The 16,883-nt window shown below is 41.1% G+C and overlaps 1 protein-coding gene across 15 annotated transcripts in view; it reads left to right on the forward strand.

Moving 5' to 3' along the window:
* Positions 1-77: 77 nt before the first annotated feature.
* Positions 78-16,883, forward strand: part of LOC122574211 — a 31,155-nt gene continuing 14,349 nt past the window's right edge. For 10 of the 15 annotated variants that reach the window (XM_043741511.1, XM_043741519.1, XM_043741512.1 and 7 more), the window contains exons 1-15: positions 78-1,150; positions 1,768-1,904; positions 2,074-2,207; positions 2,333-2,573; positions 2,668-2,784; positions 3,379-3,608; positions 4,649-4,858; positions 6,037-6,280; positions 6,753-7,027; positions 7,109-7,430; positions 7,688-8,164; positions 9,193-9,323; positions 13,940-14,091; positions 14,204-14,466; positions 14,918-15,594. In XM_043741511.1, the coding sequence (XP_043597446.1) occupies positions 1,122-1,150; positions 1,768-1,904; positions 2,074-2,207; positions 2,333-2,573; positions 2,668-2,784; positions 3,379-3,608; positions 4,649-4,858; positions 6,037-6,280; positions 6,753-7,027; positions 7,109-7,430; positions 7,688-8,164; positions 9,193-9,323; positions 13,940-14,091; positions 14,204-14,466; positions 14,918-15,198 (3,243 nt within the window). In that variant the 5' untranslated portion in view covers positions 78-1,121 and the 3' untranslated portion in view covers positions 15,199-15,594. Of the gene's footprint in view, positions 1,151-1,767; positions 1,905-2,073; positions 2,208-2,332; positions 2,574-2,667; positions 2,785-3,378; positions 3,609-4,648; positions 4,859-6,036; positions 6,281-6,752; positions 7,028-7,108; positions 7,431-7,687; positions 8,165-9,192; positions 9,324-13,939; positions 14,092-14,203; positions 14,467-14,917; positions 16,206-16,883 lie in introns of those variants that run through there. The other 5 variants (XM_043741516.1, XM_043741520.1, XM_043741524.1 and 2 more) reach the window with 5 other exon arrangements.

Here is a 16,883-nt window from a genome sequence, read left to right on the forward strand (position 1 = left end):
CCAATATGATTTTAAAATAAATATTGGTGCACAACTATGCTAATATGGGCACGTGAAATACTAGTTGGGGATAACTGGAAATTTTTGTTAATTTTCAGAAACATAATTAAGCTAGGATATTATTTTAATAAACCATTACCATTTGGCATCGCTTCCAACGTTATCGATTCAGCATCGAGTATAATTATTGACTACGATTGGAGAATGTATTTGAAACACAAAAATTAATATTCTGCAATTTTGAAATTACAATCTATATTTATGATTTTCAGATTATACAATTATTATACAATTATTATATCGAAAATATACAAACTGCATACCGAAACTTTATAAATGAGACCAGAGTCGTTGTTACGCTTATGTATTCACAATTGAATCTAAAGAACTATACAGTGGCGAGCAAAATTTTTAAGCCAGGCACATAGACAAATGATTTAATTGCTTTAAGAATATATTCGTAGTAATTATTATTATAAAAATATATTATTAGAAATTCTATTCTTTTTTATTAGGTGTTAATTTAAATTATACATGTATGTACAGTATTGTACCATGTGACAGAACAGATAAGGTCAATCAGCCACGTAAGATGACTATCTATTTATATTCTTTCACGATTCCGATTAAGTTCTCGATCCATTTGTTATGAAGTCATAGCAACAAATTAGTTTTATAGTTTGTGTATCTATAATAGTAAAATAGCGAAAATGTAAAGATATTTGAGAAAAAATGATTTATGTAGGTGTGATTTCAATATATAATGATTTACAGATCTGTGATTTGACAATTTTAGATCTATTTTTTATTGCTCATAGAGTGAACTCGAAGATTCTGTACGCGTAGTTAGGAAACATTGTAATGGTAACATAATGTATAGGAAGCAACGGATACACGTTCATCGGAGCGGAAGTCAAGCACACACAATCAGGATCGGAAGTAATTCCGGTGGCCGAACACTGTGATGGTATTGTTAGCCGATCTGCTGAATAATAATTGGCATTCGGTGCATTTACATGGTCACGATCGCAGAGTGTCAATATCTTTCCGGATGGAATGGAAACGTCACTCGGTGGCTTTGCTCCGTGATATAGTGTTCGTTCAGTGTTTGCCGTGAATCTATGCCCGTGACTTCATCGTCCTTTCGAAGGTACGTACTGAAAGTAAAATGAAGCGAATCTTTTTGTCTTCGTGTGTGATGAAATATTCCTTACATTATTGCGAAATCCTTAGAATATATTTACGTTTAAATTGATGTTACTTAAGACGAGTCATCCGAGACGATTAGAAGGAAGTCGAACAAGATTCAACGGGGAGAAAAGGGTTGCTATCACGATGAATAAACGTGAAATTATGCAACAAGCTGACAGAAATACGCATGTGCATATAATCTGTGGAAAAAGTAGAGTGTGCCTCTTTGTGGAATATCCTACATAAATTATTTCGGTACAGTTTTAGACGCAGGAGATAATGGAGGAAATGAACGCGATAAGTCTGTGTTTGTCAATTTTTTTGAAACCCTTTTCTCGAAATATCGATCTTTTGTAATAATTTATTGCATCGTTTTTTGTTTAACTTCCTGCTTTTCATTGTGATGCTGATAGATTCAGAAAACGAATTACATTTTACTTCGAAAAAAATATTTCGAGTTTCCCTCCTTTCCTCCTTTAAGTTGAAAAGTATTGGTTGTTCTATAGTTTTGTAGATCGATGTATCAAATTTATGATAAATGTCTGTTTATTATAAGTTGTCTTCTTTTCGGAACAGGATGGGCTGCGTACCTAGTGGATCGTCGTGCAAGAAGGGCAGCATTCGATTAATGACTACGAAGCTTACTTTCACCAAGGGTCAGCTGTGCAACCTGAACACGTATTTTCGCAAACTGGTCGACGAGGCTCAGAATGGTGAATGCTTAACCAGTTTCTCAATAAATCTTACTCTTTGATTCGGCGAACAATGGAGAGACTCCGTCTGTGGAGGCGTTGAGAACAATAAAAATATTGAATTCAAGAGGAAATTGTGAGCTGCCAGAGTTTTACCAGTCGAGTGTCGAATCGAATGGATTTGTTACAGATTCCTCTAATGCTTTTGCGATCGAAGCTATCGTGGAAAGATTGGTTCAACGATTGATGCGAAGCGCTGGTAATCTCGATCGAAGATTCTCATCTATGTTTCTCGTTTCATTAAACGAACCTCGACGAATAAAGGTAAAAGGACGAGGAGATCGGAATTTTTGGAATTGTAATCATAACGTCAAGTTGAGAAGCTGGTAAACCCCATAGGAAGAAGAAGTACCAATACTTTCGAATTATATCTTTTTTTTCCTTTTTAGCAAGGTAGGTTTGAATATCTGCTGCGGATAGATGCATTGTCGATTTCGAGTGTAAGTCCCGAGCAGGGATGCTCGACGGTGTGTGTCGAGGAGGATGCCTCTCTACCAGGCTTTATTCGGCTGAAGATGCTTGGCGTTGGGGCGGAAGTCTGGCGGGAGTACGTGGATGTCGCAGGAAGGTTGAGGAGAGATCTTGTAAAAGCCAAATTAGCAAATTTATTGGCCACGGCTATTAAACAAGGTATTTCGTATCTGCCGAATTCTTTAGTTTGCGGAATGGTTCGCAGAGTAATTAAACAAATTAAACAGGGACAAATGTGGAGTCGCTGTTTCAGACGTTGGAGATCAAACAAATGACAGAATTTGTGTTTCACCTGGTCAAGTGGTCGATGCTGAAATCCTCGACAAGATATTGAAGCAACCGGACCACTGTCGAATATTTTACGGGTCAGGTAATGTTTTAAATTATATTTAAATGCTTTTGTTAATTTAAGAACAATAGAAATGCGCGATAAATTCTTTCTATGCAACGCAGTCGACAAGAGTCACTCGTCGAGGGACCATAAACAAGAATAAAGTATTCATCGCTTCGTTATTATTCATCCAATTCTCCATTTCGTGCATTTCGTGCATTTCGTGCTCCTTATCAATGTAATATTATCTTGGCATTGCGCGTGTCCCCAAACCCATTCTCAACGATTCGTTCTCGTTTTCGCTTTCTTTTAATCATTCTTTTCATTCTTAATTCTCTGTCCCTGTTAGCCTCTGTTTGTACTAAATAACTGATGTACGAAGTAACTTGGTAATTCGATATACCGAGCGTTCAATAAATCAGGACAAGGCGCTCGAGCAAAGTTGCTTAATAACGACTGTAAGGGATTTAGAATAACGAGCACCCAGCAAGTATGCCCAGTTTCCGTATAACCGTATTAAGGAGCATCTTATAAATCAAGTCGTGCCGAGTCTCGTGTGAAACAATAACCGTAGCTAACGATGTAATTTTTAATAGTGTTCCCTAGATAACAGGACCGTGTAATTGTTTCTAGCTGTCTCGGACGGACCATTACCAGAGCCAAGGAATCATCGAGTGGCCTTGATCGAAGATTCCGGAGGGATACTGCTTAGAATCGGATTGGATAAATTTAAATCTCGCGAAGTTGAAGTCAGGCTACTAATCGGTATCGGAGTGTCGTCGTGGCCCACTTTAGCGGACTATCCTCAACGGATACCTCTCTATCATTGCGATGCTCTTCTTCATTACACTGTGGCGCAAAGTGTACGTGTATATAAAAAAAATAAGTGCTACGATATCAATTTTCGTGCTTTTTGATTCTATTTTTACGCCGTATTGATCGATCGTAACCTGTTCATCAAGTTACGAGAAGTTTATTAACTATTATTACGCACGCGTCATGTAATTAGAGCATTGATTATCCTCATTATATCGTTCGTAGATAAACGATTATTAAATAACGCGGGAATCATCGACGAGGCTTTAAAAACCAAAACATATGCGTTCTTCATCGGTGGAAAATAAGGTAATAGAAACGCAGGTTTTCTTGAACGAGGTGCTTTAAGTGCACTTGTTTCCGATATGCAGCATTTGATGCCTTCTCGCAAAAAGTCTCGAGTGCTCTCGTCAAATTCTGTTTCACACTTTTCATCGGAGCTACTATCTCGAGATAAGTATTGCATTCCACAACAAACGGTGCCGACGCGATCTTTTATTATTCCTGGCTACGCTCTAACGATCTATCGGTTTACCGTGTACCGTGACGCATGTTGAGTGCTGCATAGCTCGCGCAACATAGTGCTGCACAACCGACGCGACGATGTAACGCTTGTTTCGTATAAACGAGAATTGCTTGAAACATCGATTTGCATGAGGTCCGCAAGGTAAATCCTTGGTTGGTTGAAGTTATTAGCGATTCAACCGATTCACTGGTAAATTAAATTAATGAACGAGAGACTGGTATATCGTTTCACCACGCGAGTCCCTTTTGATTCCGCGAACGTAACAGAGTCGGTAACCATTTAAACGAATTAACTCGTTTGCTGGTGCCACTTTATACGATTGATGCGTTAATGGAAAAGCAAAGGCAAATGAGTTTTTTCCAAGTATACGTATCTGTAATGTCTCGCTTCGGAATTTTCGATAGTATATGTATGTATGTATGTGTATGCATGTGTGTGTGTGTGTGAGAGAGAGAGAGAGAGAGAGTGGAAGATTTGATTTTGGCTAGGCAATCTCCATATTCTTGCCCAAATGGACAGATTCGTTTGTTTCGCGTCATCTGTTTGTCGCTGCTGTTCCAGGGCATGTACGCGGTAGTTGTTGGTCCGTATTCCGGTGCACGTTGCGAGAACCGAGCAACTCTCTGGAGAGTACGTGTTCCGGCAGCCGAGAAAATTATGAGTCAACACTATGCCGCCGACAGTGTACCAGCCCTCACTGAATCCGTCCTTTTGGAAATTTTATATGAGCTGCGCGAAGGCCGTATTTTGCATTTACCGATAAAACCAAAGGTAATCAATCCTTCAATCAATCAATACTTTGCAAGTTATCGTTTCGTTGATTCTACGACAGGATTATTCTCCAATTTTTTATATTTTTTTCGTATTAGATATAAAAATACATGGTATAGACCAATGATTTCTTATAATATACAAGTTTGATTATTCTATGCAAAGTTCAAGGTATAGAATTTTAAAACGTTGTAGATGAGATGACTCAAATATCCCTACTTTATTTTCCGTTTTACAAGATGTTGCATACAATATTTTAAATCTGATTCCCAGTTGCATTTTCGACAGATACACTTTGTCTCGATGGATTTTACATTTGAATAACTCAGTTGGATATATCATTTGTCTTTTTTGGACGTCGCTGGTGACAATCGTCTTAGAGATATTCCAAGGCGAGCTTGGTCTGTTCCTTTTGACGTTTTCATCTATGGGAATATTAGGTGCATATCATACCTTTGCACTTGTCGCAGGGGAACAACGACTGATTTCACACGACGTCTCTGCTATAATTCAACGTGCATCTAGCTGGTGCATCGTATCCGCACACAAACGAGCTTGCATTCACGCGATCTTCAATTCTTTGGCCTATTTCTGAAATACGAGCCATCCCTCCTCTGACACGAACCAGTTTCTTTTTTCCTTACCTTCTTCTTTTCACGATAGAGATTCTACTCCGGCGTTGAAGTCTGAGATCCACCTATTCTCTCAAACCACGCCATTGCGTTCTTAGGCTATTTAATGAAAATGTTATTGTTAACAATTTATGGATTCAAAAATAATTTATCTGTCCTCTCGAAACTGCAGTAATCGGCGGCGTATCGATGAATACGTAATGAGAAAAGTTGAATCGATTTTTAAAGTTTCCTTCCTTTCCTTCCTTTACTTGCGGACTAGTTTCGTTGCACTTTATTGATCGTCATTCTTATTTTAACAATGATTATTCGTAGATAAATATGGGTAGGCTGCGAATATTTTTAATAGTAATATGTACATGTATATAGATCATAATAGAATATATCGGCTGTAAAAAACGCTACAAAACATCCGATGCTTGTATGCTACGCATATCTTACATACTTTTTTGCATATCATGCGTACATTGCGCACATTTTCACATTTTTAAATTCTCCATAAATGCATAAAAGTTTGCAATTTAAATACGAGTGAAATTTTTTTAGGCAGGACGGAAAAACGGCCCCTCGCCTCCAGATCGCTTACGAGTAGTTTCCAGACACATTCTGAGAACTGTGCACCGATGGGCTCTAGAAAGAACAGGACCGGATCCGTTGACGAGCTGGGCGCCCGATACCCTTTCGTGTCATGTTCTATTAGCGTTGGACGAGTTAGTCGCTGCTCTGAAATGCCAGAGCCTGAGGTGTTACTTTCATCCGCGCTGCAACGTGATGCTACAATGCGCGAGAGGTAGTTCAGTTTGAGCAAAAAAAAAAAAAAAGTGTGTTAGAAGAATGGAACGGGTGTTGTTTTCGTCGAGCTCGCTCTATCCAATCTCCGATTTCTTTTCGCTGCTATTTTTCATATAACAATCAATATCTCGGCGACACGCGCGGGCTCGTCTGGTTTCCATGGAAATTCTTAATTAGCGATGATAACGACGTGTACCATTATTGAGAATGTTGAATGTATCGACAATTTGTATGCATTCATAAGCTGTTCGATGATACTCTTCGATCGAACCGCCGTTTTTCATCGCGCTTTACTCACCGGCTGCCCGTTTATTCGCGTCACGCCTGTTACGTCCAACGATGTGTATCATTTAATCGTAGTGTGATTTAATTAAGACGCTTGAAAATTTACTAGCACGGACACGCGCGACTTGAATTCAATATAATTCATAGTCCATAGCCCATAGAATTTATGTCTTTGTATTTTGAAGGAGGAATGGCGTATCACGAGGACTCTTACGTCTCTGATCGTCGATTGTTAGAATCTTACTTGGAAACTCTTCATTATCGTTCCTTCTCCATGACACGTGATGTACCAAGACCTCTAGACGTTATGGAGAATGAGCTCATTGTGAGATGGCGAGATATCATTGCCGCGTTGCCCAGAGAGACGTCCAATGAGGATTACGGATATAGCCAGAAGCAGTTGGAATATTTTAGCATGATCCTAGAGCAAGTTCTACGAGCAAAGAACGCTTTGTTACAGGTAGAATTTCCACGACAGGATAGCTTGCTGCTTGTTACAGCTCCCGATAGTATGACAAAGACTCGTTTTCTGTGTTGACAGAACTATCCGGACAACTATACTTACTCGAATTTCTCGGAATTATCCTACTGTATGACGGAACAAGTGGAGAATCTCGTGTTCCTATTGAAATTAATTCTAACACAGGCCAAGAACCAGAGTTATCCGATGACGAATCGCAAGCTGCGAATGAACGATCATCGTAAGGAATCAAAAAAAAGAAGACATTGCAATACGAGCAGTCAGTTCGATTATTCGGTCGGACTGCTAATCGATGTTATCGCAAGAGATAGAGAAACAGCCAATATGGATTTGGAATCTTTTCCAATAATGACCAAAATACTTTTACAATGGCTATACTTTGGTAAGAATATATCTATTCATGAATAAACTGTGAGTGTTTGTGCATCTATGAAAAAAATTCAAGATTCAAAAATGTATAAAATGCCGCGCAAAATTATATAAAATATCCAAAGTAAAATACTCGTAGTAGGTGAAACAAATTTCTATTTAGATTTTGTTCCCTTAGCCGTGTTCATAAAAATATTTGCATGAATATCCACGGTCTACTTATGAAATAGCAAATTTTATTTTAATTTTAAAAATGTTTCATTGTTCAAGGTATGGACTATGATCGAAAGTTTCTCGAGCCTATTCTACGTCCATATCTGAACAATCTTTTCAACAGCCTTCACGAACATGGTTGGTGTGCAACGTCTTGGAAGAAGGGACAGGAGGTCTATGCTTCCGAGATGCAATCGCTATCGATATTCTGTAAATCTGTGATAAGCGAGGAAATATCACCTGCTAACGGGATCGTGGACTATCTATCAAAGGGTTGGCGCTGGGCAGAAAATATGACGAAGATGATCGAGCATTCGGGGAATTCTCTGCGTCTGATTTTTCTTCCCAGAGACAGGGCGATTAAGTACAACTTAACTTTCACAGAGAACAAGAGTCTCAGCTCGTTCTCCACGTGGAGCAAAGCTAGGAGCGTCAGTACGATCGTGAGGAAGAAAAGTATACATTACAGAATCAGCGAGCTATTTGATTTTCTATCAAAGTTGCAAGGATCGATTGCCTCGACTGAAAAGAAAGGTTAGAAGAGATATAAGATATTTACTGATTTGTTCCATCGAATTCATAAACGAGTAAACGGAGTAGTATACGTTATAGAATACGTACAAGAATTCGCTATCTTACTCGCGGAAACTGTCACGTAGTAATAACGAATTTCGGCCGAGTGTTCGAGTTTCGAGAATTAATTAGAGCCGCAGCCGTGATTCGAGTGAGTTTCCGTTTTCACGTGAAACTTCTGGTTACGGTTGTTGGAAAACATTAGTCTAATATTCTTACGGCTAATAGGAACGAGTGAAATTAATTATTTCCGTGTTGCGTATAAATTCGCATTTGCCATTGCCGCATCGGTGAGAGAAAAAGGTCGATACCGTAGAACCGGACGAAACCATTTCGGTACAATTTTTCCAATACGTCATTCGCGGGGCTTTTGTTTCTCGCGTAAAAAGCTTTGTTTGGGAAACCATGAAAATAAACAAAAAAATATTCATTCTTCTCTTGATAAAGATTTATGTGAGATTTTCGTGTGAGCATTATTTCCTACTGACATCTTTTGTTCTCATCGAACGTGATTCAACTGAAGTTTAAAATTATCCCCATTGTTGGACAGAGGATAGTAGTAGCCGAAATCCTTTCACACTCAGTTTTGGAAAGGCCATCGAACAAAATCCTTTCTCCACGGTATGGTAGCCCTATCTAGCCGCGATCATGCATAGAATATACGTGTTTGGCATTAAAAATTGAAGAGCAGTGTCATTCGTTGAGCGAGGCTAAACGCGCGGAAGAGACAAAGATTTACGTTGACGTCGCCAGAGAATCTCATACGTAGCGGGCACGTAAAATTCGAGCTGAAAATGCCGAGCGATAGATCAACCGTGCGAGTTGCTGGGGAGAGAGCGGTTTGGGCTTCGCGTTTTAAATCAACGTCGCCGTTCGGTGACGTAGGCAAATTTCTGGTCCATGTCTCGATGTTCGGTCACCGGATCACAGAAGCGTTTACGTAAGTTACGTATATGCGGTACGTGGCGCAAAATCAATATTTTCGTTAGGGGTTGCAGGACACACGGAATTGAGGGATGCCAGTCCTTTGACATACGTCGCGTCGATGAGCAGATCGCGAGCTCGACATCGTGGTCCTGGCGATTTGATTTCCGCCATGGTCTCTCTCGGCAAGTTCAGGGTGAGTTGTCTAACTTTCAAACTTTACAACCTCTCTCATATTTTCGTGATTTTTCTTCTTATCGCCTCAACTTTCGCGTCTACTTTAACTTAATTCAACATTCTCCGTTCTAGTTATTTTCGGATATTTTTGCAGCCTGCAGCGTCCTCGCAAACATAATATCGGGAACAGTCTAAGCTTCCGAATAAACTACTGTAACGAGAAAAAGGTAGTCGAAGAAGTTTCTCGTATTTGTATATTTCCGAGAGATTAAGCAATCCTTCGATCGAAATTTGTCTTACGTCGCAGGATGGATATTTCGAAGTACCGAATTTCTGTACTGTCGTATGGGCAATTCAGCAATTTGAACGTATGTAAATCAAACGCTGGTGGCAGTTGCAAGCGTTTTGACCAGTATATCATACGGCAATGCGGTATAGGTTCGATGGCCGATTATTTGTCGGAGTAATTTCCGCGGTGAAACTTGCGTTCCTGGTCCTTCGCGTTCTACTGTGTTTGCTCGGTTTGGAGTTTCGGCTCAGCTTTCATTCCGCGCGCAGCAGACGCAAGGCAGCTTAATTACACACAGTTCGCGCAGTTTCATTAGATTAGACGAGCACGGATTTCCGGTGCACGAAGGCAATTCCAGGACAGTAATTTCACAGGGGTGTCCGCCGTGTGAACACGTTGGAACGACGTCGAATCGCGTCAGATTCTACGACAATAATATCGAGGCGGAACTTGAGGGAACTGCAGATTTCGTTGCTCGAGTTCCGCCATTTCCAACGATCCGCTTCTTCTCTGACGCGCGGCGGCCCATTATCCTCCGCTTGTATAATCGAGTCTCAGTCGATTTAATAGCGACGCTGGTAACTGTGTTAAGACCAGCTACCCTAGATAGAAAAACCACCGATCTTTATGAATTTCGCGCTGGTAGAACGCCATTGAATCGGTCGTTAATGCTTTTTCACGGACAGGATTAAAGATAAGAAAGGGAGGATCGAATCAAACTCGAAAGGTTGTTGTAACGGGAGAAGCGAGAAAGAGCCAAAAGTTCCGTAAGGCTTTAAGCGCGTGCAACGTATGCTCGTATGTGCGCATATGTATACATGTATATATGTATGACGAAGGGTTATCTCTCACCAGGAGGCTTCTTCCTTGACAACGCGAATTAAACGTCGCTCACACGTCGCTGTTAAGAGACCGGCCCCTCTTGTGTATCGTTCCTCTTTCCGTTCGCATAAATCTTCGACGAATATAAATTGACTTTTAATCGGCGCGCAAATAAGAGTTAATGGAACATGTATATTAAATCGGCCCTTTTATTAAATTTCACACGAAACATCCGACTATACGATTACAGTATTGACCGAGATTATAACAAATTATTTAAATCGTCGTCGGTGGCGCAGACAAATCAGCTTTTGTTCTGGACCGTGTTACTCTTTCAATTTTAATAAAGCAACGTTTATTCGTAAACAGTTACGCGCAACGGTAATTGTTAATTAACATGAAGAATAATTTCGAGAGAACGAGCAGCTGGGAAAAACGCGTTCGTCCAGGATGTCTACGCTTGAGATTAAATTTGAAACGGGCGTAATCAAAGGGACGGCTAAAAAGACGTTCGCGTTTTACGAACGGGTCCGCTTTTTAGCCCGCGTCAAAACGACTTCCGTTTTTCTTGCATTTTCGAGCGGCAGTTTGAAATCCGGTTTAATGCTTCGGGAAAGCCGGCGACGAGAAACTGCGAAGTGAAACCTCGGTTTACGGAGAGATCATAAAATCGGGCTGCGATGTTACTTCAAAGGATCGTGTTACCGTAATAACGACAAGAAGGTTGTTGCCACAACGACGTTCATAAAGGTAGCGATGGGAACGATGCTCTCGCAAACGATATCGATAGACTGTCAAAAAGTATCATCGTATGCGTTGTCCCATAACGTAGGAAATTACTTTATCTTGAAAATATCCGTAGTATGAATCTTATTACGGGATATACCTTCTTACCTATACTCATATCTTCTCGATTTAATGTTCATTTTACCGTACATATGATCATTTTGCAGTTCTTTACGGTTTCAAATGATATAAATATCTTGCTGGATGTGTCGATCGCTAGTAACGTCTTTTATTCAATGAATAAATAGACGATTGTAAAGAGAAAATCAGAGAGAACAGTTAAAGGATGGATATAGACGTTCCGGTAAACGAATCCAGAATAGAAATTCTAATCGCTTTCTAACGATCGCAATGTAATTTTAGCTCCAGCTTCTTTGAACGTTTATCAATCTATCAAAATGACATTCTGATATGTCTTCGACAGTTTAATTTTCTCCGAGCTATTACGAGAACTTTACGAACTCAGGGGGTAATTAGACAGAAGGCACTTTGCTTCCCTGGAAACAGATGAGTGATAGAGTTGTAAATGAGAGGACACGATCCCGCACTTACGAAGGCCGATCTTTTTTTTACTGTCCGTCAGGAGAATCGTTCCCTCTGCTCGCCTGTTTCCGCGTACTTTCTTAGTGAGATTTCGCCTCCGGATCAAAGGGATTTTCTTAAAGGTTAGCGAGTCTCCAGAGAACCTTAAACGTGTCAGCATTCGTAGGGCTCGGAGGATCGAGTTAAACCAAGCTTAATAGGTGTCAACGAGTTTACACGCGTTGGGTGGACGTTAGACCAAAATCCCCCTTGGTCGATATCCTGGCTGATATCCTGGCCGATAAACCAGCACCGACGAAATTCTTCGTCAGACGTCCTGGGATCCTATTTTCCACGACTAACGTCATTCACCGCGAAATTGTTTCGATCCTGTTTTCTTTGGGCGAAGTAACATGAGCCGAACTAAATAACCTGCCTACCTTTCATCGTACCGAATGACATTTTCGCTTTTCTCTTTGAATAAAATTTCATATAGATTTTTTCATTGTTAATGGGAATGTTAAGTTATAACGGAAGAGTTCGAGGATGAATGATTTCAACAATTTGGAGGATGCTTTCTGCCTCAAAAGTGGTCAGATCTGCGGCATCCACACCGAGACTTCCACGTAAGATCAATAAAACTCTGTCCAATTCCCCCGTCGCGTACAGAATGGTATAGTTAGAGCGGAATTCTTCTATAGAGGTTCCGAGTCGGTTTCTACTTACCTGATTAACGTCCCTATCGTTCGAGGCATCGGCGTCTAGAGCTGTTCTTTCGAACAAAATAAACGACACTCGATTCTTTCCTCGTTCGTATCTCCCACGAGAATAAGTAGAGAATCTAACGTTTTCAAAACTCCTCAAAGTTTGTTCTGTCCATCGGGTGACAGACTTTCCTAAAGGAAGATATACTTTTCTATTACATATTTCATTTCGTAATATTACATCGGCGCAAGATATGGTTTGATATTTCTTCGACTTTGCGTTATTATTACGATAGATCGTGAATTTCTTCGAAGCAACGATAACTTCGTCGTGGAGTCCTCGACCGTCTTTTTCAACGAATGAAACTCAAATGATCACAGAAGTTTTTCGTGAATTAATATAAAGTTAAACTTTTACGCAATCGAGAAGAATAAAGGTGCGCGATCGTATTTTTCGCCTTGTTTATTCCTGGCAGCGAAGAGAGAACCTTCGGAGGTCACGTGTTTCCATTTCAACTAATTTCCGGTTGCGCGTACCTCTGCCGTGATAGTCTTTTGGGAATGTGGTAGCGCTTGGATGGGAATCGATCTTTTCAACATTCTTGTCCGTAGTTTTGTTTCAGGAAGAAGTTTTCCTTTGCGCGATACATTCGAACTTTTTATCTCGCGAACGATTCCCCTCCGTGCGTTGTGAAGTTGTCATGGAATTTCCCCCAGATCGTGACTGTGAGAAATTTTCATTCTGTTTGTCGTACCAATCAGTCCACGTGAAATCGAAGCAGTTTTCGCTGGCGGATCGCGGGCTTGTTTGCGAAGATCTTTCGATTGGATTACGCCCGGGTCGTCAGCGATTCTTCATATGTATTTTTCAACGATTTTATCGAGGAATCGTTCGAACCTGATGCACGACACAGTCTCGAAGATGGAGTGAAAAGAGAGACTCGCTCGTGTTTCTGGCACTCCGGATGTATGTTTTTCCAGAGCCACTGAAGACGAATAAAAAGGGAAAAAATGGACACGTATTTACTTTCCCGGAGCGCTCTCGCGCGTTCTGCACACCGAGGAGCTCTTGGCTCCTGCCCCTCGTCTCCGTCTTCCATGTGCCAAGTAACTTTCTACTTAAAGAGCGACAACCCGATTCACCGGGACCCCCTTATGCTTATGGAAAATGCGTTTTGCGCTTCGAAACTAAGTTTAATCCTAGCTACCGCCGAACCAGGTTCTACGCGCCACTGCCGAGCACCACCTTCCTCTCGTTCAACCATCGAACAAAGGGGAATTTTAGCGGTGCTGGAGTTACCAAAGATTCTTAGCAAAGAACAAATTTTTCGTTAAATAAAAGGAACCTTTCTACGCTGTTTTAACGTTATCAGCAGTGTTTTAAAAACACGAGGAAATACTTTTCCGTTTTATCTACTCGGAGGCTATCCTATTCCTTTAAATCTTCCAGACGTGCTGAGCTAAATCGTGGATCGGATGTAAAGTCAGTACGAAACTTTTTCTTCTCTCTAGGTTCTGCAAGAAGTCGCCGCTCTTTTGCCACGGCAGGAGCAAGTGGCCGTGTTGGAAATGGTGCAACGCGTGGCCAGAGAATCCTCTCGTCGTTCGAAGAAGACCACCTGCTTGTATACATCCAGTTCACCGATCCAAGTCTACAGACCGAGGTACGGTTCCGTTTCTCTAAGAAAATCCTCGCTTTTAACGAGAGTCGTTAATGGGCGTGGTTTCCTTTGGTTGGTACTCGATGTATAACGAATTCCGTTTTGTTCGTTTCAGACCGGAGTCGGATTTCCTGGATTCAGGCGCACGTCTGTCGCCAGGAATTCGCGAGCGGCGAATCATCGCGGAGCATCAGAAACAGCTGGAGAGAGAGATACAGGAGATGCATGACACTGTGAGACGTAACGCGTTGAGAAGACGACGTCCGTGTAACGTGTGGGACTCGAACTCGTTGTCCTCCTGGAATTCTTCGATCGATTCTATCGCAGGCACGATCAGCCTTAGAAGATATCGCGCTCCAATATGGGACGTTATCAAAGGTTATTTTATTTGTGATATATTCTAGAAATACAGTGGCATGTTTTAGGTATGCATTCTGTGTCTTATATGGAACACTTTGGAATTTTCTTGTCACTGTAACATGACACGTTCGTATCGTCATGACATAGATAAAATTTGAAATTAATATGAAAATGTATATATGTATAGAATCTTACACGTACGTATGAAGACTACGGGCAAAGAAGACAACCTTTTCGCGAGCCACTGTATTTATGTTGAAATAGTCATTCCATTTACCATCTTTTATAAAGTCAATTATTTTAACCCGACTCGCGATCCACTTGATTTACTCCCGCCTCGTTTCGAGGCACTCGATTGCTTAATACGAACGTGGCAACAATTCACCAGCAGCGCGAGATTGGTTTTTTTCTCCAAACGGAGCCTGGTAACGCCGTGCAAACAATACGGCGATCGATTTTTCAATTTCAGGAAGTTCACCGACTCGGTCTAGCTTGCGCGTGGATGGTAATATCGAGAAAAATAAATTCGACGAGATGATAAGCCGAGAGGAATCGCCGACGTGGAGCACGCAAGATGCTCGAAGGAAGTTGGACCGCTCCGAGTCGAAGAATGGAGACGAATTGCCATCTTGGGATACGCTCGAGGCAACTCTGAATAGAAGGCTGTGTAATTACGGCAACGCCCTGTTAGGATCCCTGGAAACGGACGAAAGTATTGGAAGAAACTGCGTGGCGAAGTCGCGAGAATGATTCCTTCGAAGTAGTAGGTGCTTCCAGGGAAATGAATTTTTTATCTCGAGGCGAGTCGCTGGAAATTGTCTAGGTGGAATCGCTTTTACATTTCAGCACGTCACGAATACGCCTGATGCTCCTCCTGTTCCGGATACATCGCTTTTAAGATATATGTTCATCGATTTTGACACTTGGCCGACATTTTCAAGCTCTTGAAGCGCCGCTGAACAGCTCGCGACACGACTTTCGTGCTTTCGCAACCGCCAAATAAATGTTTCCCTTGGAAGATATTTAGTAGAGCTTTGGTAGTATCGAGCTTTGCCGTTTGTTCAGCTCTTCGATGAAACGCGATGGAAACTTAATTTTCGCAGACAACGGGTAACTTCGTGTTTCGAGAATGCGTCTCGTTGACTCGTAAGTATATAATGATTACAGGGATAGATAGGTAGATGGAGAGATAGATAGATGGAGAGATAGATAGATAGATAGATAGATAGATAGAGAGAGAGAGAGAGAGCGAGAGAGAGAAAGAGAGAGAAAGCTGTGAAACTCGGCAGAGGTACACGCGCAACTAGAACATCGCCTTAAATTTTAATCTATGCCCGAGAACGATTACGTTCGTTTAGCTCTTGCCACTTTTCGTTCTGACTCTTCGTTAATTAAAGAGAACCGCAGGCTGATTGGAATTCCGTTAGCGATCCGAGTTAACGTCGACTGATTTTGGCAAATTCGACGAAAGAAAAATTTCCTCGCAACACACCGTCCTTCCTTTCTATACTTTCATCAATCTTCACCACCTACAGTTACGTTCCATGACCGTACATTTTTATTAAGGATCCCCAGTATAGAACTCCGGCAAGGTTTCCTCTCGGAGAAGCTTTCCTGAGTACTCGGTCTCTTGGTTTCCATCTAATGTCCAAACTTCCATGCTCCCTAAATTGTGAAAAGATGTAACGCTAGGATTATTTAATCGCGCGCCGCTTTATACGACACACCGAATAGAAAATAAACTTTCGTACGAAGACCGTGATGTGTTGATGACCTTGTTCCGCTTAGGAAATTCATTTATTCACCTTTTTCCTTTGTTTGTTTATATATTTGGCTATATGTTTGCTTACAATCTCGTTTTATTTATTTGCATTTCCTGCTTGTTCGTTTATGTTTCCGGTTTGTTTATTTGCATCCGCCCTGTTGTAATTACGTACACTATCGACGATACATAGGATACGTGTTAATGTAAATTCTCATATATCATTGTATACATATTCGATTTCTACGGGTTTCGTAGCGAGTTTAATCGCGTACGCGCTATCTAGGATGCTCAGAAGGTCTCTAATTATTCCTACGAGACGAAGTAGGAAAAAGTTCGTTTGGTATTGGTCAGTCAGCGATTTAACGGTGAGGATCGCGGATAATTGGAAATAGGCAAAGGCTCTCTACCAGAGCGCGATTCGATTAACTGGATGCAAAAAAGCGCAGTTTTGCTAACAGCCTCGCAATTGCCAATTAAAGTCGTTGGAATGAGCAACATTGTTGTAGCATCATCGACGAGTCATTGAGCTTTATCCACGTGGGCTCTAATCGCGTGAACTTCACTGGCCCGAAAAGCCTCGAGTTCGTTGTATTATTCTTTTCTCTTTTTTCACGACCAGCTATTGTGTACGAATCCAAAGTATCAAATTTCGAACATTCGGGATACGAGT

This window comes from Bombus pyrosoma, linkage group LG13 (genome assembly GCF_014825855.1).
Source record: "Bombus pyrosoma isolate SC7728 linkage group LG13, ASM1482585v1, whole genome shotgun sequence".
Lineage (NCBI taxonomy): Eukaryota > Metazoa > Arthropoda > Insecta > Hymenoptera > Apidae > Bombus > Bombus pyrosoma.